Here is a 23,695-nt window from a genome sequence, read left to right on the forward strand (position 1 = left end):
TGCTCTGAGCTTTCTGGTCTTTTGGTATCCACTCATCTGAAGGGTGTTCTGGCCTGACTTCATTTATACATTACCACATACCTTCTCCTATTAGCAGCATTTTCATCTTGAATATCCAAGATTGGTAGTTCTGGTTTATTATTATCAGATTTGCAAATGAAAGTTTTGTTGCAGTTGTGTTGGAACAGCTGCAGGTTATGTCCATTTCCTTTCCCTCCATTCCTACTCCAGCTCTGGTTCCTGCTGCCCCAGCTCTCATTGCATCTCCTGTGTCGGACAGTCCTTCGAAACAGTGACCTCCGCCTCATCGCTTTTCTAGTGATCCAAAAGCATGTCAGGGCAATTTTCCTACTGATCATTCCAAGGTGGCTTACATGATATCACTACTTTCCGGTGATGCTCTGCCTTGGGCCTTGCCACTGTGGGAACTTCGAGATCCTGCGATTTTCAGTCTTACTGCCTTTTAGCAAGCTTTCTGTAAGACCTTCAATGTGCCAGACAGACCTCATCCTCTGCTGGAGCACTTCTTTGGCTTCAACAAGGAAGTATGACTGCTGGGCAATATGCAGTTCAGTTTCGCACCTTGGCCTCGGAACTAGCATGAAATAATGAGGCCTTTACCGCAACCTTTTGGCAGGGTTTAGCGGATCGCATTAAGGATGAACTAGCTGGCAGAACCATACCGTCCACCCTGGATGACTTGATCGCCCTTAGCATCCAAATCTAAGTCCGCTTCCAAGAGTGAAGTCTGGAAAGGGCTTGTCCACTTTACCCCTCAGTGGATCTTTTAGCACCTGTTTTCCAGGAAGCTCCTGAACAACCCTCCTCTGCAACTATGTTGGCATCTGAAGAACCTATGCAATTAGGGCGGACATGCCTTACGCCACAAGAGTGAGCGTGTCGCCTGAAACTTGGCCTATGCCTTTTCGGCGAAGCTGATGGTCACATATTAAAGTCCTGTCTGCCCAGGAAAACTCTCAGGACTAGGTTACACGGAGAGAGGTGATCTAGACCACAACCTGAATTCAGTCACCTTCCCTTAATTTGTCTTACCTGTCTCCATGCATTGGGCCCTGTACGTATATCAGGTATCTGCATATGTGGACTTTGGGACAGCTGGGAACTTTATCAAGCAGTCCATGGCCTCTGAATTGGGCATTTTGCTCGTACCCTTGGTGACGCCTCTTTTGGTATCTGCAGTCGATGGCTCTGCCTTGGCCTTAGGACCCCTACAGTTCAGAACTACCTCCATAAATATGCATGTCAGTGTTCTTCATTGTGAGGAAATCTCCTTCCTGATCCTTCCTAATTCCCATCCTTCTAGTCCCATCATTCTTGGACTTCTGTGGTTGCAAAAACATTCACCCTATCTAGATTGGACTCAGGTCAGGTGTTGTCATGGGTAGGACGCAATGCCATCAGACTTGTCTCCCTAAGGTGCTTCCACCTTTCTCTGTACTCAGGGCTAAGTGCACCACCTCTACCTCCTTCAACATTATCAGCCCATTGTTTTAGTACAAAGCTGCTCCACTGCCTACGCTTACTCCTGCCCCCCTTTCAGTGCTGTCCACCTGTAGTCCCTTTCCCTCACTGCTGCCTAAACCATCAGTCCCTTTCAATTTCTGGATTTCCTTCTGACTCCTGTCATTGTACTATGCACATGCTAGTGGTCTCTGCATCAATAGCCGGGCATACCTGGGGGCTGAGTCCTGGTCCCAGTTTACTGCAAGTCCATCCCCAACATCAGGGGCCCTTGTGAAGAAACAGGCTAGGACTCTGTGCCCTAGGAAACCCAGAGTTGGTGATCTACAAGGGCTCACTACTACTGAAACTTGACAGGGATGGTATCTGTAGGGTATCAATCCTATTGAATGCCATGCAGAAGAGACATATACCAGCCTACCTTTTATCTCTAGATATTCAGAAGGCATTTGATTCTGCTATGGCCCCAATTTTTTAAAATGGATCCCTCCTCTTTACTTTTCAAACCACATGTATACCTGAAAGATACTGGATACAAATTAGACTACTTGCCTACAGCAAGAGGTACCAGACAGGGTTTTCCCATCTCACCCATATTATTTGCCTTGGCTAGTGAGCCTCTAGCCCTCTTAATTCAGATGAACCAACACATCAAAGGCATTGTAAGCAGGATATCATCATAAACCTAGTTTATTTGCTGACGATGTCTTTCTGTTCATAACATCCCCACACATCACTACAGCTAACCTTCTTCATATCCTTGATCCGTTTGCTTGAATCTTGGCACTAGGGGTGAATACATTTAAATCAAAAGCCCTTAAAGTGATTGTAAAGTTTAATTTTCTTACTTCTGGGGTCCTCTGCCAGCACTCCTGGGTCCTCTTCTTCTTCGATTGCCTCCATAGCCAATTCTGAGCCGGACTGTGTGTATCTATTGACATACACAGTGCAGCTTGGCCCTGCCCCCCGCTCCCTCCTCATAGGATTTGATTGACAGCCGAAAGAGTCAATGGCTCTTACTGCTGCATCTGAGTCCTGTAAGGAGGAAGAGAGAGCGGTGCTGCTGCTCTTGGGCAGAGCACTGAGTTGATATTGGTAAATAATTATGGGTGGCTGGGGGGTGGAGCCTGATTACAGAAGGTGTTTTACCTGAATGCAGAGGCTGTGTCCAAGTAAAAGGAAAAGAAGTTTGAAAGGAATAGAGATCTTGTGGGAGAGGAACAAATTAAAGTGGTTGTAAAGGCATACGTTTTATTCACCTTAATGCATTCCCAGTGTTAAGGTAAAAACTTTCTGCCTTTAAAAATATGTTGATTTCTCTCTCTCCCCACAAGATCTCTTTTCCCTGTAAACTTCCTTTCTTTTCACATGGGCAATTCATCAGCTACCTTATCTTACCTATCATTTTAACTAAAACCTATGATGCTTTCTATCATGATAATTACCCCCACAATGCTCACCAAATTAACCTCTCTAATGACTTGCTGGGCCTCTCATACAGCTCATGTTTAGGCAGAATCACAGCTGTCAAGATGACCCTTGTAGCAGCCAAGATCTGTAACACTGCATTGAGAAGCACAGAGACCCAGTGGTGATATCACTGAGTCTAAAATAAAGTATACCTTGGAAACTGTACAATTATATTTAGAAATGTCATTATCATGTTGATGGGGGGGGAGCGCAGGGAGGGCAAAATATGAGTAGATTAAAATTCAGCTTTTATATCTCACCCTTGCAGGATTTAGACCAGACTGACAATCTTAACTGGCGGATGAAGGGAGGTGGAGGCATTGGACCTACAAGACAAAATTCTTTTGCCCCTCAAGGTAAGTGCAGAAGAGAACACTAATGCTGATGCATTGTAAAAACGAGGCGACATTTATATGATACAAAAGTATTAATCAAATAGTATTGATTTACTAAAGGCATATACTTTAGTCTGTTCACTACAAGGCAATTTGCACTTAGAGAATGAGGTGACTTCCAATCGTGTGCAAGCGAAAATTCTGTTTATTTTCCCTGCACATGATTGGGTGTTCTTTGCAAAGTGAAATTTCGACACATTCTCTAAGCTCTGTGGAAAACTGCCTTTGCAAAGCGCAACTTCCCTTGCAAATAGAACACCTTTATTAAATTAATTCCAATGACCCCTCCTCGTTCCAATCCCCTCCTTTTTGGCCCATGCCTGCTAGCATGCTTCCGTTCTTGCTTGCTGTTGCCGCGCTGCTATCCTTGCAGCCCCCTTTTCTCCTGCCTTCTGATCTCCATTTTGCTTGTACTTTCAAAGAATCAATTTCTGCCTACTGATTCTCATTGGCTCTCCTATGATCTAGTCAAACTGTAGGCCTAGAATTCTGAGTTTTACATCAGTACTCAGTGAGTCAGTGACCTGGAACCTGCAATTGTGCACATGTTGGGATAAAGATGACAGCCTTGCATTCTATGGCTTAAAACAAGACAGCAATGGCAATTCCTACATAGTTGCAAACATTTAAAATAAAAACATTTCCAGGTACACCTTTTTTTTTTGCTGTGCATCCAGAATGCCATTGTGGGCAGAGAATGTATTTTAATTAGGGGTGGGGCATTGATTTAAAATGGGAGTGGTTTTACATATTAACCAAATGGTAAAGTAAACAAAAACAACAAAACACTGGTAGTAACGAAGTAATGAAGTTTGCCCTGTGCAACATAACATGCCCAACAAGTATACAGTGGCAGTGGTGTACCTAGCATAGTTGACACCCAGGTAGATTATCTTTTAACAGTATGTGTAGAAAAGGAGTGTGAAGCATATGGCAGAGGGCAGGAGAAATATTCAGAGGATATGCAAAATCCGATTGCCCAAGGACTGTGCAGTGGTGATAGTGGAGAGATTACGCTGGGGACAGTGAGGGGTGTTAAGATACTTGAGGAAGGAAATCTATGGGGAGGAAGGTTGGGGAGGGATGTCTGTCAGCAGGGGGTGTGAGGTGGTCTGGAGGGGACATAAATTAGCAGGCCAAGGTGGGAGCTACCGGAGTATGATGTTGGTTGGAGTGGGATGGGGGTGTGGAGGGATGTCTGTTGGTGGGGGTGAGTCAATTGGAGGGGTGTCTTTAAGGCTGCGGTGTGACCAGGGAGATATTTTGGAATGCTGGGTTGTCCATGGAATGATGTCTGTCAGCTCTGGAGTAGGAGGCACCAAGGAGTGATGCCTGTCAGCTGGAGGTGTTAAGTTACCTGTGAGTCATGTAAGCTGGTCGGAGTTGGGGGCTGAGAAGTGGTCAGATAGGGATTTGTGCCAGTTTGGGGTGGAGGTGGAAAGTGGCTGGGGAGTGACAGCCTGGGTGGTGGTGGGTATGAAATAGGTGATGCGTGTCAGTTTTTGGCCCTGCATTCCTCACCCCTGAATAGATGGTGCCCTAAATACCAGTATACCACTCAGCACAGTGTTCAGACACATCCAGTGGCAGTTTGCCATAGACTTTGACAGGCTGCCTGTAGCAGAGCTGGATGATGCTTTAGTGCGCCTGAGAGGGATGCACTGCAGTTGAACGTCCTAGTGTGCAAAGGGCCTGTAGGGGTGGAGGGTGGAATAGGGAACTGGCTGGGGAGATATATGTCAGCTGAGAGGGGGGTGTATAAGTAAATTAATGGATGCTGGGCCCAAGCTCTGTAGCAGCATTCACAGAGGCAGCAGTTGAAGCCAGATGCAGAAGCACACACCAGTGCCTACCACCTCCTGCAGACTCAGCCAGCTTCCTTGCCCACTCTCACCTCCTCTCCCAGCCTTCCATGCAGGCTCATCCTGGTATCCATTCACACTTACCTCCTCGGGCAGGAGTGGTAGTGAGATTTCACCAGGCTCTAGCTTCTGCAGTCAACACTGGAGATTGCAGTCTGACCATGGTATAGCAAACTCAGGAGGTGGAGCAGCCTTCTTCCCTCCTTGCTGGAATTCTTCATGCTGGCTTCAGAAGACTGCTGGAGGCAGAATGAGTAGTGGCAGGGCCATCTTTAGAAACCTTGGGGCCCTGTACAACCTTACTTTGTGAAGAACCAAACATTTACTTACTTGAATTTTGTGACACGTATTCACTGTTCTATAAATAGGCACTGCTGTGTCACACATTTCCCAGAGCCTCCTGAACTACAGTGGTGCTGAGAGAAGGAGTTTCAGGGGGTGGAGTCAGTACAACAATCAATGCTTGCAGTCAGCAAGGTACCATGGGATATGTAGTCTTTAGAAATTGAAAATAACCGGCCGAGGAGAAGCTGCAAAGCATGCAGGGAATCCAGGAAGTTGGGCATAGTGAATATGTGTCACAGAATTCAGTGAGTAAAAGTGTGGGGATCTACACGAGGTAAGTTTACAAACTTCAAGATCATTCAGATAAAAAGCAGTAGGCTAAAAATAATTGAAATACAATGTGGAAATCAATATATGATTTTACATTTTGACCATAGATACTCTTTAATCTCCCACTCTGGCATTACGGGACTGAACAGGCGTGGGGCTACTGCTGACTGCCACCATCTTGGATGTGATATCAATCTGCAGCCCCGGGCAGATTTATTGCTGTCAGTTAAATGATGCTCTGTAATTCCCCCCTGCAATCGCTTATTTTTTTTTTTTTGAGGCTCACATCCTCTTATTTATTTGATAACAGGGCAGAGAGACTGATTGGAGATCACACACAGCAGACCACACGATAACAATCATTACAATTAAACCAATATCAGCACTCCTGCTCAATTCATACAGACCTCTAAATAAATCTAGTGAAAAAATAATAATATATTAATCCACGTGTTCCAATAAAACATACAACTATTAAAGTTCTCTGTACCATGCTCTATGAATCAATTCTTAAAAAATATCATATCTCTCTATTCACTATGCCACTATATCTAGTGTCAATAAATGAATAAAAACATCCGTGAATCAATACATTTTATTTTTATTTATTTATTTCAGGTACTTATATAGCGACGTCAATTTACGCAGTGCTTTACATATCTATTGTACATTCACATCAGTCCCTAACCCTCAAGGGGTGTACAATCTAAGGTCCCTAACTCACATTCATATACAAGGGCCAATTTAGACAGGATCCAATTAACCCACCAGCATGTCTTTGGAGTGTGGGAGGAAACCCGAGTACCCAGAGGAAACCCACGCAGGCACAGGGAGAACATGCAAACTCCAGGCAGGTGGTACCGTGGCTGGGACTTGAACCAACGACCTTAGTACTGCCAGGCGGAAGTGCTAACCATTTAGCCACTGTGCTGCCCAGTAAATAAACCAGTCATATAAAAGAAATGGCCATAAAACTTTCTTTTTTGTTTAAAGTGTAACACTTTGAGCACAAATAGGGCATGGAATTGTGAACGGCAATATTGCACTTTAAAATTAAAATTTGCACTGCTGCCTGCAGCATTACGTATTAAATGCAAGGTGCCATGGTCATGCCCCCTTAAGAGGGCCCTGCGTTCACAGTATGTTCTAAGTCTACTGTGTTGAGTGAAAGTTGGCATCATTCACCCCAGAAGACTGAGATCATTTTGTGGTGGAAAAGAGGTACTGCAGAGGGATTCTCTAGGTCAGTGGTGGGCAACCTTTTTTTTCAACTGAGCCAAATCTCGCCAAAACCACGATTGAAATTTATTTTGAGAGCCACATTTTTAAAACTGAAAATACATCCCCCATATAGTAATTCATCCCCCATAGTAATTCATCCCCCATAGTAATTCATCCCCCATATAGTAATTCATCCCCCATAGTAATTCATCCCCCATAGTAATTCATCCCCCATATAGTAATTCATCCCCCATATAGTAATTCATCCCCCATATAGTAATTCATCCCCCATAGTAATTAATCCCCCATATATAGTAATTCATCCCCCCTATAGTAATTCATTCCCCATATTGTGTCAATTCACTTACCTTTGCTCCGCGCGTTCCTCTCGCCGTGTTCCCGCGCCGTTCCGGTCTTCAGGGCGGACTGTGAGAGGAGAGGAGTTCGTCACGCTGCCCCGCCTACATCCTGACAGCCAATGTTTGCCACGCTCCGCGGGCCGGATTAAAAGGTCCGCCGGGCCGTAGTTTGCCCATTGCTGGGCTAGCTGCAGAGTCCTGACTTTTGGGGTGGACGCCCGAGAGGAGGGAGGGGAGCGGGCGCCTGGCACACAGAAGAGCCGCATTAGAGTGTGTAAAGAGCCGCATGTGGCTCGTGACCCGCGGCTTGCCGACCACTGCTCTAGGTTATAGGAGAATATTGCTGTCATAGCTTCTATTTTATTTTGAACACCTGCTGGGGGGCATTGCTAAAACCAAAAATCTAGCCTGCAGTTGGGCTTTAACACACTAATGCAATTTCAAAAGCTGTTTTCAATCTGTTTAAATATCCAGTTTTTATTTATTGCTACTACAATAACTGTCCTTATGCAAGCACCTCTGGATATGAGGTCACAAGTGGCAAGCAGCTGGGCAAAAACACATTGTGCAAGTGTGGTCTTGGAAACCAGCCCTAGGCAATGTTGTGTAGCTTATGTTGGAGTTAGTGCAAAGAAGTGGTTGGAAAAAAAGGCTGGAGGTGAACAACAGAACTGAGATAAAAAAAAAACAGATGAAAAAATAGGAGACAACAGTATCTTATGGGGGAAAAAGTCAATTGTTATTGATACCTGGTACTTCAGCAAGCTACAATTGTGCTCAAAAGTTTGCATACCCTGGCAGAAAAAATATATTTTTGTCATTATTATTGAAAATACTGTATGACTGGTCATGTCTTTTATTTAAGGATAGTGATCATGTGAAGCCATTTATTATCACATAGTTGTTTGGCACCTTTTTAGATCATAATGATAACAGAAATCACCCAAAAGTTGACACACTCTGGAATGTTTGGCCTTAGTACAAACACATAAGGTGACACACAGGTTAAAATGGCAATTAAAGGTTAATTTCCCACATCTGTGGATTTTTCATTTGTAATTAGTGCCTGTGTATAGTCAATGAAATTGTTAGCTCTCACGTGGATGCACTGAGCAAGCTATATACTTTTTTTTTTTTTTTTAAATATTTATTTATTTTTCAAATAAAACAATACACATTTACATAATGTAAAAATATAACATTACAAAATCTCATAAAACACTAATTTCATATCATTTTCTCCCCCTAACTCCCTTCCTTTCAACCCTCCCACCCCGCTTCAATATACCCCTGACATCTATCTGATCGACTTGTATCTCACATCCTCTGGATACCGAGGCTTGGAAAAGAAGAAGAAAGAAAGACAGGCTAATTGCTATATTTTCTCCTTTTCCTTGGCCTTTCCTCTTTTCTCTTCCTTTCTTCTTATCCTCTCTTTCCCTTTTCTTTATGCTTACTTACTCAGTACCTTCCTTTACCTTTACTTTGAACTCCTCCCATTTCCCCCATTTCATATGATATGTCACCATCCTATCTTCCTGCATATAATAAAGTTTTTCCATTCTAGCAATCTGGTCCACTCTATTCATCCAATCCTCTTCCCTCGGTACCTCAACTTTACGCCAAAACCTAGGAATCAGACTTTTTGCTGCATTTAAGTAGCACATTATACCCAGTTCTTTATATTTATTTCCAGGTAATATTGAGTTATGAAAAAGACAGGTTTCAGGGTCCAGTCCTATCTCTATTCCAGTGATAGTCGTGATTTGATTTCTAATTTTTTCCCAATATACTTTATTTTTGAACATTCCCACCATATGTGATACATCGTGCCCAACCCTCCACACCCTCGCCAACACCAGGGTTGGTTCTCCTCACTCAACTTGTGCTCTATCACCGCTGTAAAATACCACCTTGTCAAACATTTAAAATTCATTTCCACCTCACGCATGCTAATATTTTCGTGTACCATTCTATATATTTTCCTCTGTGTGTGCTCTTCCCACTCCAATCCTAAATCCTTTTCCCATTTTTCTATATATTTTAATTTAAACTTACTATCTAAATCCGTGAGAGCTTTATATGCTTTAGCAGTGCTGTGTTTCCCATCACCTCGGTCTTCTAAGTATTTCTCAAATTCATTCCACTCTTTCCTAGTTCTAAGGGGCTTCGTCAATTTCTCCACAAATTGTTTCAATTGATTATATCTCCATATATCTATCCTAGTGAAAATCCTTCCCTCTTCCCTTTTCAAATCCTCCAGTGTTCTTAAGTTTACCCCCTCCATTACATCTCTCAACTGAGCGTCTTCCTTCATAATCCATCTACCTGAAATTTCCTCTTTACCTGGGGGGAAAAACTCTGAGTTTCTTAGTGACATTAATAATGAATTAAAATCCCATTTCCTCTGTTTGTGCATTTTATCCCAGTCCCTTATTACAATTCTCGTGTATATACTCGTGCTCTCCTCTAATTCTCTAAACTGTGGTGGCACCCATACACTCCTACCCAACTCCTTTCTACTAAGTGTATTTTCAATTGTGACCCAATGTTTACTCTTTGAATTATATGTCCAGTCAAAAATTCTTGCTAAAATGACTGCCCTGTGGTATCTTTTAAAGTCCGGTACTCCCAACCCCCCCTTTTCTTTATTTCTGCTTAGCACTTCATATGATATCCTAGGTTTTTTATTTTTCCATATATATTTAGTTACCATTCGCTTAATTGTCCTAAAATACACCTCTGGAAGATTAATGGGAATCATCTGAAATTTATACAGTATCTTCGGGAGAATTACCATTTTTATCAGGTTAATACGACCCAGCCAGGATGAGCAAGCTATATACTGAGCCATGAGGAGCAGAAAAGAACTGTCAAAAGACCTGCATAACAAGGTAATGGAACTTCATGGAAGATGGAAAAGGATACAAAAAGATATCCAAAACCTTGAATATGCCAGTCAGTACTGTTCAATAACTTATTAAGAAGTGGAAAATGTTATCCCACGCTAAAATAAATCAGACCAAGAAAGATTGTACACAACTGCCAGAAGAATTGTTCTTGATACAAAGAAAAACCCACAGGTAACCTCAGGAGTAGAGATGAGCGAATTATTCAAAAATTCGATTCGGCGAATTCGCGGAATAAATTTGATTTGAGGCGAATATATTCGCTGCGAATTTAACTTAAAAGGGTGTTTCTAGGCTTCAGAGAGCCTTTATATTAGTGCAGAACACTGTACCTTTAATTTAAATGCCCTTGGAGTCTGCTGGGGAAGAGAACTAATACTGTCAGTCAGTATGACATGCAGATGAGTGCCGTCGATCTTAGAATCACCGCACACTTCACTCATTTGGGCAGTCACGGGGCCAAAACCAGAGTGTGGAGCCACAGTGTGGCGGTGGAGGCAGCAGCAATGGGAAGCCATACAGCACCCTATGACAAAATGGAACCCACCAGCAGTGTGAGGAGACCTGAAAGTGGCACATGGCAGAGTGTGGCGATGGAGACAGCAGCAATGGGAGGCCGTACAGGGACCCATGACACACTCTGGACCTGGCAGCAGCATGAGGAGGCGGTACAGGGGCCCATGACAGATTACGGGCCTGGCAGCAGCAGTGAGCGGGCGGTGGATGCAGCAGTATTCGGAAGCCAAACACAGGACTCGGTTAAAAAGCGGAAGCTGTCAGCAGCGTGAGCAGATGACAGAGACACATGGCGCAGGGTGGCGGTGGATGCAGCAGTATTCGGAAGCCAAACACAGGCCTCGGTTAAAAAGCGGAAGCCGTCAGCAGCGTGAGCAGACGACAGAGGCACATGGCGCAGGGTGGCGGTGGAGGCAGCAGCAATGGAAGGCCATACAGCACCCTATCACAAAATGGAACCCACCAACAGTGTAAGGAGACCTGAAAGTGGCACATGGCGCAGGGTGGCGGTGGAGGCAGCAGTATTCGGAAGACATACACAGGACTGGTTTAAAAAGCGGAAGCCGTCAGCAGCGTGAGCAGACGACAGAGGCACATGGCGCAGGGTGGCGGTGGAGGCAGCAGTATTCGGAAGCCATACACAGGCCTAGGTTAAAAAGCGGAAGCCGTCAGCAGCGTAAGCAGACGACAGAGACACATGGCGCAGGGTGGCGGTGGATGCAGCAGTATTCAGAAGCCAAACACAGGCCTCGGTTAAAAAGCGGAAGCCGTCAGCAGCGTGAGCAGACGACAGAGGCACATGGCACAGGGTGGCGGTGGAGGCAGCAGCAATGGAAGGCCATACAGCACCCTATCACAAAATGGAACCCACCAACAGAGTAAGGAGACCTGAAAGTGGCACATGGCACAGGGTGGCGGTGGAGGCAGCAGTATTCGGAAGACATACACAGGACTAGTTTAAAAAGCGGAAGCCGTCAGCAGCGTGAGCAGACGACAGAGGCACATGGCGCAGGGTGGCAGTGGAGGCAGCAGTATTCGGAAGCCATACACAGGCCTAGGTTAAAAAGCGGAAGCCGTCAGCAGCGTGAGCAGACGACAGAGACACATGGCGCAGGGTGGCGGTGGAGGCAGCAGTATTCGGAAGCCATACACAGGCCTAGGTTAAAAAGCGGAAGCCGTCAGCAGCGTGAGCAGACGACAGAGGCACATGGCGCAGGGTGGCGGTGGAGGCAGCAGCAATGGAAGGCCATACAGCACCCTATCACAAAATGGAACCCACCAACAGTGTAAGGAGACCTGAAAGTGGCACATGGCAGAGTCTGGCGATGAAGTCAGCAGCAATGGGAGGCCGTACAGGGACCCATGACACACTCTGGACCTGGCAGCAGCAAGAGGAGGCGGTACAGGGGCCCATGGCAGAGTGGCGAAGCGTAAGCAGCTTAAATTGAAGGCCATACAGAGGCCTATGTTAAAAATAATAACATGTTTGGGGCATGATTCATGGCGGATTTAGTCAGTTGTGTCAGGAACTGGTGGTTTGAAATCCAGACTAATCCACGCCTGATTCATTTTCACAAACGTGAGTCTCTCCACACTTTGGGTGGACAGTCGTGTCCTCCGCGGAGTTACAATACCTCCTGCCGCACTAAACACGCGCTCCGATGCCACGCTACTGGCCGGGCATGACAGCCTTTCAAGGGCAAATTCAGCTAGTTGGGGCCAAAGGTCAAGTTTCGTTGCCCAGTAGTCAAGGGGATTGTCTACCTCGGTTGGCAGGGTGCTGTCCAAGTAGGCCCGAGCCTGTTGTTTGAGGTCCTGCTCCAGGTCCACCTGATGCTGCTGCTGCTGCGGCTGGTTAGTAGTTTCCTCACTGCGCTGGTGAAGAAAGCTACTCATCATCGACTGCAGACTGAGGCAGCCGCTGCTGGTGGAGCTGCCACTGCTCCTACCACCCCACCCCTCCCCTGCTGCCATGGCAGCGGAACGCGAGCGCACAGGGCCCACAGTGTCTGAGGATGGACGTTGGCACAGAAAGGCAGAGACCAACTGACTACATAGGTGGTTTTTATAGTACTTTATTTTGGCCTCCCTCTCAGCAGGTGTGAAAAAGGCCACCATTTTTGAACGGTAGCGAGGGTCCAACAAGGTGGACAGCCAAAAGTCATCCCTCTGTCTGATGGTTATTATTCGGCTGTCGCTACGCAAGCAACCGAGCATGCTATGGGCTATTTGTGCCAAGGAATGCGAGGGACTCCCTGCCTCCATCTCCACAGCATACTGCCACGGTGCGTCTGGGTCCTCTGTCTCCTCCTCCTCCTCCTCTACCAGATGCTCCTGCTCCTCCACTCCTGTCCGCTGAGTGGAAAAACCACCCATTTCACTCAATAATTCCTGAGCACCAATGTCCTCCTCTACCTCCTCATCTTCTTCCTGTCCTGCCCCCACAGGGGTAATGTGGCGTTGAGATCTGTGCGCCACGTCCACCGCACCCTGACCAGCCATTGTTAACAGCATTTGTTCCAGGACGTGCAACAGAGGAATGATGTCGTTCATCCCATAGTCCTGCCGACTCACGAATAGCGTGGCCTCCTCAAAGGGCCTGAGCAAGCGGCAGGTGTCACGCATGAGCTGCCAATGGCTGACATCTAAGTTACACAGGGGAGTACCTTTATCCGCTTGTAACATCAGGAAATCGGTGATGGCCTTTCGCTGTTCGTAAAGGTGGTCTAACATATGTAGGGTTGAATTCCACCTTGTTGCAACGTCGCAAATCAGGCGATGCTGTGGAATTCCGTTCTGCTGCTGCAGCTCAAGGAGGGTGTGCTTTGCGGTGTAGGAATGGCTGAAATGCATGCAAAGTTTACGTGACATTTTAAGGATGTCTTGCAGTGGGATGGTGGATTTTAGGAACCGCTTGACAACCAGATTGAACACGTGAGCCATGCATGGCGCATGGCACAACCTTCCTTGACGCAGAGCAGACACCATGTTCTTTCCGTTGTCGGTCAACATGGTTCCGATTTTCAGTTTGCACGGAGACAGCCATATGTCGATTTCTCTGTTCATTACACTCAGAAGTTCCTCCCCTGTGTGACTACGTTCGCCAAGGCATACCAGGTGCAGCACAGCGTGACACCGTTGCGCCCTGCACATGTGATATGCCGGTCGGGTAATGGGACTTGGCACGGGGGTGGCGGCTGAGGACACGGCGGAAGAAGAGGTGGTAGAGGCGGACATCTTTGCTGGACCAAGGACGTGCAAACGTGGAGGCAAAAGCGGCGTGACCTGTCCAAGTTGCTGGTGCGGCTGTGCCGGCACCACGTTCACCCAGTGGGCCGTAAATGACATGTACTGTCCCTGACCGTAGTTACAGCTCCACACGTCGGCGCTGCCGTGCACTTTGGCAGAGACCGACATGCTCAAAGACTGGCCCACCATCTCTTCAACATGTGAATGCAGGGCTGGCACTGCCTTTTTGGCGAAGAAATGCCGGCTTGGCACTCTCCACCGTGGCTCGGCACAAGCCATCATTTCTCGGAAAGGTGCTGAGTCCACCACTTGGAAAGGGAGGGACTGCAGCACCAGCAACTTGGACAGGAGGACGTTCAGCTTCTGCACCGTCGGGTGCGTGCTCGCAAACTGTTGTCTCTTGGAAACGGATTCCAAGAAAGACTGCTGACGGAATCCGTGAAGAGGAGTAGCAGGAGAAGGAGCATCTGAACGAGCGGAAGATGCCAACGAGCGACAACTCCCCTCAGCAGAGGTGTTGGAGCCTTGACTGGCTGATAGAGGGCGATTGACGTCGGGTGACGGAGCAAGTAACGGAGCGGGTGATGGAGCGGGGGCTGGGGCAGGCAGAACCGCCGTATCTTTATCACGGTTTTCCCAGGCCACCGAATGGCGACGCTGCATATGCTGATGCAACGCTGTAGTCCCAACATGGGCCCCCTGGCCACGCTTGACTTTCTGGCCACATAGTCGACATACGGCTACGTTTACTTCCTCGGGCGGCTTGACGAAAAATTGCCACACCGCCGAGTAGGAAACTTTGCCCCTGCTACTCCTCACTGGCTGACTGCTACTTCCTCCGTGCACACCGGCACCACTACTGGCCGTGGTGGTAGGCTGCAGTGGAGCTGGTGCTCTACTCCGTGGCCGTTTGCCTCCACTGACACTGCTGCGACCCTGCTGCCTCCTGGGCAACCCACCGACTGTTTTGCTCGCTGGCAAGCTAGCACCCTCTTCTCCTGATGATGCGGAAGCAATAGCCTGATGACGACGAGGCTGCCAAGTGCGATCAGCCTCATCATCATCAATTAGGGTCTCCGCGTCACTACTAGCCCCCTCGGCTGCGTGTGGGTCAGGAGACAGACCTGTCTCTAGACCGGCTACCGAGCCACTCTCCTCGCCAGTACTTCTTCGCCTGGCTGCTGAAGAGGCGGATGTCTCCCCCCGTTCCTGACCGCACTCTGTTAGCTCTTCCTCACTGTACAGTGGGGCTGAGCCCACAGCATGCGATACTTCGCTTGGTGAGGGAACACCAAAGGACAGCGGCAGGTAGAGGACACGTGATTTCAGTGGGCTTGCTCCCGGGCCATGCCAACTAACGGTTGTGTCTGACGTACCCACCGACCGTTGGCTGTAGGTGTCAGAGGTGACCTGGGAAGAGGAAGACGACCGAGTCAACCAATCGATGACGGCAGGGTTGTCGGTGGAGACACGACCGCTGGATGACACCGGGAGCACTGGCCTCTGGCTGCGACTAGTGCTGCCTCGACCCCTTCCTCTGCTGCCACGTCTGCTCGCTCCTGAAACATTGCCTCCTCTGCCACTCCTCTGCAAGTTGTCTGACATACTCTTTAATTCAATAGTGGTTGTGAAGCAGAAAGTAACGATTCTGTGTCCCTGAGTAACAATTCTGTGTCCCCGAGTAACGATTCTGTGTCCCCGAGTAACAATTCTGTGTCCCCGAGTAACGATTCTGTGTCCCTGAGTAACGATTCTGTGTCCCCGAGTAACAATTCTGTGTCCCCGAGTAACGATTCTGTGTCCCCGAGTAACAATTCTGTGTCCCTGAGTAACGATTCTGTGTCCCTGAGTAACGATTCTGTGTCCCTGAGTAACGATTCTGTGTCCCTGAGTAACGATTCTGTGTCCCTGAGTAACAATTCTGTGTCCCCGAGTAACAATTCTGTGTCCCTGAGTAACGATTCTGTGTCCCTGAGTAACGATTCTGTGTCCCCGAGTAACGATTCTGTGTCCCCGAGTAACAATTCTGTGTCCCTGAGTAACGATTCTGTGTCCCTGAGTAACGATTCTGTGTCCCTGAGTAACAATTCTGTGTCCCTGAGTAACGATTCTGTGTCCCTGAGTAACAATTCTGTGTCCCTGAGTAACGATTCTGTGTCCCTGAGTAACGATTCTGTGTCTGTCCCTGAGTAACAATTCTGTGTCCCTGAGTAACAATTCTGTGTCCCTGAGTAACGATTCTGTGTCCCTGAGTAACGATTCTGTGTCCCTCAGTAACGATTCTGTGTCCCTCAGTAACGATTCTGTGTCCCTGAGTAACGATTCTGTGTCCCTGAGTAACAATTCTGTGTCCCTGAGTAACGATTCTGTGTCCCTGAGTAACAATTCTGTGTCCCTGAGTAACGATTCTGTGTCCTTGAGTAACAATTCTGTGTCTGTCCCTGAGTAACGATTCTGTGTCCCTGAGTAACGATTCTGTGTCCCTGAGTAACGATTCTGTGTCCCTGAGTAACGATTCTGTGTCCCTGAATAACGATTCTGTGTCTGTCCCTGAGTAACGATTCTGTGTCCCTGAGTAACAATTCTGTGTCCCTGAGTAACAATTCTGTGTCCCTGAGTAACGATTCTGTGTCCCTGAGTAACGATTCTGTGTCCCTGAGTAACGATTCTGTGGCCCTAAAGTCTCTGTGGCCCTAACTCTGTCCCTAATAGAGACAGGTCTGTCTCTCTTGAATGACCGGAGGCTAATGGAGAATTCTAAGATGGCCGTGATTTATAGCTCCACCATTACACAGTGCTGGCTGGCTGGCTGCTGATTGGCTAATGCGATCACATGTCATGAATGAATGCATTATGGGTCAGCGCGCCTTGTCTGCGCGCCTTCCCAGAGATCCCCGCTCCGTCGCCACACATGTCGCCGCCATTTTTGGGAAAATTTGATTCGTGCATCCGAAGTTTGCTAATTTTCGGATTCGGCGCGAATCGAATTTTTCCTAATCTTCGAAACGAATTCCACTTCGCCATGTTCGATTCGCTCATCTCTACTCAGGAGAAATACAGGCTGCTCTAGAAAAAAAGATAGTATGGCTGTTTCAAGTAGCACAATATGATGATACTTGAACAAAAATGAGCTGCATTGTCCAGTTAACACATCTCATAGCTTCAGACACACTGTAATCTGGAGTGACAAGACCAAAATAGAGCTTTATAGTCACATATAAGGGGTCAGCAAGGCCTATAGTAACAAGAATACCATCCCCACTGTGAAGCATGGTAGTGGCTTACAGATGTTTTGGGGGTATGTGAGCTTTGAATGCACAGGGAATCTTGTGAATATTGATGGTAAGATGAATGCAAAGCTGCGCAAGGGACAGTCTTGGAATTTCCAGCATGAAAATGACCCTAAGCAAAAGGCCAAGCTGACCATTCAGTGGTTACAGCAAATGTGAACGCTTTGGACTGGCCATCACAGTCTCCTGACCTTAATATCATCAAGCCACTCTGAGGAGATCTCAAACATGTGGTTCATGCAACACCACCAAAGACTTTGCATGACCTGGAGGCATTTTGCCAAGATGAATGGGCAGCTGTACCATCTGCAAGGATTCAGGGCCTAAAGGGGGCAATATACAGTATTAAGAACTAAGGGTGTGCAGACTTTTGAACAGGCGTCATTTTATTTGTTTACTTTATTTGGTGCACAGGGTTACTAATTATCCAAGGTTATGCAAACGTTTGAGCACAACTGTAAATGCCATTCAGAAAAGATTTAAATCTACCTTAGACTGGTGTCTTTAAACTGATAAACTGATATTTTGGGGAAAAGTTTTTTTCCGAGTATATTTTAATGTATCTATTGTGTTCAGGTTACCCCGGGGTTGGCGCAATGCCTGCATATTCGATGCCAGCAATGAATGGTATGATGCCTACGATGGGAATGATGCCCCCCATGCCAAGTAAGTACTGTAGCCCTGTAAGAAGGGGTCATTTTAGGCAGGAGGCATTTTAAGACTAGTTAGAACTAGATAGATATTGTAAACATGGAAGAGTGATGGCAGGATAAAAAAACAAGTGATCCATTGAGTCAATTTTTTTTTAATGTATGTACAGTGTATAGTATTGTTGTCTTTTTTTTTTTCTAGATCTATAGTATAGATCTATGTTTGTCCCAAGTGAATTTGGAGCCACTTACTGTTGACTGACTCACTACCTACTACTACTGAAGTCTATTGGAAGTCTATTTCACACATCAACTACTCTTTCAGTAAAATAATACTTTCTAAGATTAGTTTTGAATATTCCCCCTGCTAGTTTTAGGTCATTTCTCTGTGTTCTTGATCTTTGCTTTATTGTAAACTATACACTCTATGGCCACTTTATTAGGTACACCTGTTCAATTGCTTGGTAACACAAATTGCTAATCAGCCAATCACATGGCAGAAACTCAATGCATTTAGGCATGTACAGTAGACGAGGTGAAGATGATATGCTAAAGTTCAAACCAAGCATCAGAATGGGAAAGAAAAGGGAATTTAAGTGACTTTGAACATGGCATGGTTGTTGGTGCAAGATGGGCTGATCTGCTGTACATCTGTGTTGCATGGAGTCAACCAACTTCTGGCACCTGTGAACAGGTATTCCAGCCCAGGATGATTGGACTACATTCCACAGTTCTTCTCTATTTCTTGGTTTTGCCTCAGAAACTGCATTTTTGATGTCACCCCACAAGTGTTCTATTGGATTAAGATCTGGGGATTGGGCTGGCCACTCCATAATGTCAATTTTGTTGGTCTGGAACCAAGATGTTGCACGTTTACTGGTGTGTTTGGGGTCGTTGTCTTGTTGGAACACCAATTTCAAGGGCATTTCCTCTTCAGCATAAGGTAGCATGACCTCTTCAAGTATTCTGATGTATTCAAACTGATCCATGATCCCTGGTATGCGATAAACAGGCCCAACACCGTAGTATGAGAAACATCCCCATATCATGATGCTTGAGCAACCATGCTTCACTGTCTTCACAGTGTACTGTGGCTTGAATTCAGTGTTTGGGGGTCGTCTGACAAACTGTCTCCGGCCACTAGACCCAAAAAGAACACTTACTTTCATCAGTCCACAAAATGTTGCGCCATTTCTCTTTAGGCCAGTCAATGTGCTCTTTGGCAAATTGTAACTTCTTCAGCACGTCTTTTTTTCAACAGTGGGACTTTGCGGGGGCTTTTTGCAGATAGCTTGGCTTCACATAGGCGTCTTCTAATTGTAACAGTACTCACAGGTAACTTTAGTCCTTCTTTGATCTGCCTGGAGCTGATTGTTGGCTGAGTCCTTGCCATTTTGGCTATTCTTCTATCCATTCGAATGGTAGTTTTTCGCTTTCTTCCACGTCTTTCAGGTTTTGGTTGCCATTTTAAAGCATTTGCAATCATTTTAGCTGAGCAGCCTATCATTTTCTGCACTTCTTTATATGTTTTCCCCTCTCCAATCAACTTTTTAATCAAGGTACGCTGTTCTTCTGAACAATGTCTGGAACAACCCATTTTCCTCAGAATTTCAGAGAGAAATGCACACAGAGTTCTCTGGGCAATGGTTCTCCTGCTGCCCAAAGTCCGTGACAGACACCTGGTTGGGGGGGGGGTTAGTTTAGAGTAGGTTAGATGGGTATGTAAACAGGCTGATAACTGCTTAGTTAGATAGTTACTGTCTCAGGCTGGGTGAGGTAGGGTAATGTACTGTATACCGGTTTTGCAGGATGTTTGGAGCTTCAGCCAGCCCAACTGTGGTATAAATTAGGGGGAAGGCTGGAGCCCCCAGGGCCTTAGGGTTTTCTCTGTTCTGGATACCCACACTTCCCTGTGTGTGTCAGTTCTGATCCGCTCCTGAAGAACCTTGATTTCCGAGTAGTTCCCGGGAAGCCACCAACCATGGAACACTAATGAACTCTCTTTGCTGAAGGTATGCCTGGTCCACTTAGTAGTTAGGGAATATCAGAATTTGCTTCCTTTGTGACTGTCATCGTATCATAAATTACGTTCATTAAAGATTGTTAAACGTTCCCTAAACCTGGTTTGAAGTTACTAAAGCGGTGCGTTACTAATGAGAATGGCGTATATAAAGAACCTGGGCCTGTTAAAGCGCTAGAGGGGTACACGGCACTACAGTGTCAACAAGTCACATCCTAATGGAGAAGATGGTTGTTATAATGACAACCAACTCAGTAGAGCCATGTGCAACCAGTCCAGGCGCGGCACCCTAGTAGGTGGAATATCCTCTGGTAACAAGGAGGCACCACTAGGGCTCATTTCCATAGCAGCTAGGAGTAGACCAAAGTTACAGAGATTCCCATCCTAAGCAGAAAGTACGGTACAGGAGGAGTTAACACAGGACATGTATGAGGTCCGCGCTAAGTGTCCAGCGGGGTTTCATTCCATTACTGGGAGCAAGGTAGCGGAGGTATGCTGGCTGGTGGAGTGGCATGGTTTGGCCTGCCACCCAGAATGCAACACATGTAACACACTGGGAGTAGAGCAATGGGACAGCTCTTAGAAGAGAGAGATACAGCTTTATACTACTTGCAGTGTCAGCTCATCTCTGAGTTGAGAGACAGCCTTAATATTAGACTATGCACATCATGACAGTTCCCACCTGGTCCAGGACATTGATGAGTGGCCTAGTTCACAGGTGTGTTAGGCCCCGCCCAGAAAATGGCATAGTCAGAGTAACAGTTCCAACCACCTGCCTTCAGTTTGGCTTAGTCGGCAGGCTATGCCCACCTTAAGCACCTGAAGACCACCCCTAAAGATACCATGTTTTAGCTAGTTAGAACTTGTTTAAGCTCCGGATTACTCCTTATACAGTCAAGTGGCACCCCATTGATGGATTCCTGATAAGAGGCATATTTATTGTTCAATATATCATAAAAATGCAGCGCTATGAGTAAATGAGGAACTGATACATATATCAATACAATAAGTAAAGGAATTAGTCCATGTAGCAGTTTATAATATAAAGTGACTTCAAGTGCTCTCCTTTAATTCGTATTTTCCTGATATTCAGGCGTTGTGCGAAATGGTGCAGAAGAAATGCACACTCACCAGAACGTACAGATAAATGAGCGTTTGTTAAACATATATTCCCCTCTGGATCGTTAGGAAAAGGTCTGTGATGCGATAACCTCCCTCCAGGGCTCCTGGGTGCTCCTGTCTGTTCCCTCAAAAGGTGGCTTGCGGACTTCTCCTTACAGCACGCTCCTTGCCCAGTAAATGGATGAGTGGCTGAAAATTGATGCTCCCCAGGGGAGTCAAGACAAGGACATACCCATAGTGTAGTAGGTGATAGAAAAATTTATTGGCATATCAAGCTACTCGATGGTGTACAGCAGTGTGTATAAATGAATAGTGGACTAACCGTCCAGATTAAAAGATGGCCGCCGGAGCTCCACGATGCTCCGACGGCGTGACGTCACGGCGTTCTTGGCTCCTCCTGTTCTGGCTGGGATCATAAGAAAAACAATTAAATAACATGAAATATCAACAGGCATATTAAACATTAACAAATAAAATCTACGTCAAACACCAACAGGTATGTGAACAGAATCCATAATAAAGCTCATCAAGTCTATGATTCGGAGGTAATAATTCCCCTGTAACTGGGTTGTTCCTAATAACTTGATGTACAGCCGGGTATGCATAGTCCGGTTTGACTAACCCAACCCGCTCAATGTATATGTGTCGCCAGATGTTCCATTCCCAGTAGATATGGTGGAACTGGACCTCAATGAATTTGTTCTGGTACCAGAACTCTCTGAGATGCTCCGGTACCCTTAGCTTCTTCCAAACAAACTGGATATAACTCTTTAGCCTCTCCTCTTCCAGTTAGCAGAATAGCTGTTTTGGAATGAAGAGAAAAGTATACCAATACTTAAGGCAATCATCAAAAAGTCTTTGTAGTTTGGCTAGACGTGAGCTTGTGGCCCAGGGGAACTGTGGCCTCTTACAGTTAGGAATCATTTGGTTGGTACAGTCTCCCCTGAGGCTAGTTGCATGCCTGTGTGGCGCAGGTATTTCCTCCAGGACCCACGGTAGCAGAATGATGGCCTCCAGGGAGGACAGGTGGTTCTGTGGCAGCCAGAGTTATGGTACATTGAGGTAGTCCATCCTCAGCTAAGTTTGCTGGCTCTGTGGATCCTTCCATGGACTGGGACAGCATTAATCCACATTTGTGGCATCTCGCTAAGGGAGAAAAGTTAGCAGACCTCCTTTGGAAGTTTGGGCAGATAACATGGAGGTCAACCAGCTCCCAAATTTTACAATGGCTAGACCCACGATAAGCCAGTAGACAAGACCACTGTCCAGAACTGGAATCGGGCTCTTCCATGGTAGATTTCAAGTGCCAACGGCAGACATGTTAGCAAGCCACATGGAGATCTGAGAGAGTTTCCAGTTCTTGAACAATAAATATCAGATAGTAAAAGAGATATAAACGAGCGCACCTATAAGGAGTAAATAGCAGCTGAACATAAGGTAACCAAACACCCTAAAGGACCAATATATCATAAAAATGCAGCGCTATGAGTAAATGAGGAACTGATACATATATCAATACAATAAGTAAAGGAATTAGTCCATGTAGCAGTTTATAATATAAAGTGACTTCAAGTGCTCTCCTTTAATTCGTATTTTCCTGATATTCAGGCGTTGTGCGAAATGGTGCAGAAGAAATGCACACTCACCAGAACGTACAGATAAATGAGCGTTTGTTAAACATATATTCCCCTCTGGATCGTTAGGAAAAGGTCTGTGATGCGATAACCTCCCTCCAGGGCTCCTGGGTGCTCCTGTCTGTTCCCTCAAAAGGTGGCTTGCGGACTTCTCCTTACAGCACGCTCCTTGCCCAGTAAATGGATGAGTGGCTGAAAATTGATGCTCCCCAGGGGAGTCAAGACAAGGACATACCCATAGTGTAGTAGGTGATAGAAAAATTTATTGGCATATCAAGCTACTCGATGGTGTACAGCAGTGTGTATAAATGAATAGTGGACTAACCGTCCAGATTAAAAGATGGCCGCCGGAGCTCCACGATGCTCCGACGGCGTGACGTCACGTCCCCTGTAACGTCACGTCCCCTGTTCCACCATATCTACTGGGAATGGAACATCTGGCGACACATATACATTGAGCGGGTTGGGTTAGTCAAACCGGACTATGCATACCCGGCTGTACATCAAGTTATTAGGAACAACCCAGTTACAGGGGAATTATTACCTCCGAATCATAGACTTGATGAGCTTTATTATGGATTCTGTTCACATACCTGTTGGTGTTTGACGTAGATTTTATTTGTTAATGTTTAATATGCCTGTTGATATTTCATGTTATTTAATTGTTTTTCTTATGATCCCAGCCAGAACAGCTTGTGAAAAAAGGGGGGCATATGTAAGCAGGTTGAAAACTGCTTAGTTGCATAGATACTGGCCCAGGCTGGGTGGGGTAGGAATGATGTTTTGTATACCGGTTTTGCAGGCTTTTTGAAGCTTCAGCCGGAGCACCTCAGATATAAATTAGGGGGAAGGTTGGATCCCGGTGATGCCACCAGCCATGTAACATGCTACCCGTCCTGGA

The 23,695-nt window shown here is 46.2% G+C and overlaps 1 protein-coding gene across 1 annotated transcript in view; it reads left to right on the top strand.

Moving 5' to 3' along the window:
- The window catches only part of MYO15B (myosin XVB), a 205,917-nt gene that overhangs the window by 48,940 nt on the left and 133,282 nt on the right, over positions 1-23,695 (top strand). The window contains exons 12-13 of the mRNA XM_089654889.1: positions 3,221-3,308; positions 17,945-18,034. Of these exons, the coding sequence (XP_089511015.1) occupies positions 3,221-3,308; positions 17,945-18,034 (178 nt within the window). The remainder of the gene's footprint in view (positions 1-3,220; positions 3,309-17,944; positions 18,035-23,695) is intronic.

Source organism: Staurois parvus, unplaced genomic scaffold, assembly GCF_062004578.1.
Source record: "Staurois parvus isolate SC_StPar_1 unplaced genomic scaffold, SC_StPar_1.0 ptg000813l, whole genome shotgun sequence".
Lineage (NCBI taxonomy): Eukaryota > Metazoa > Chordata > Amphibia > Anura > Ranidae > Staurois > Staurois parvus.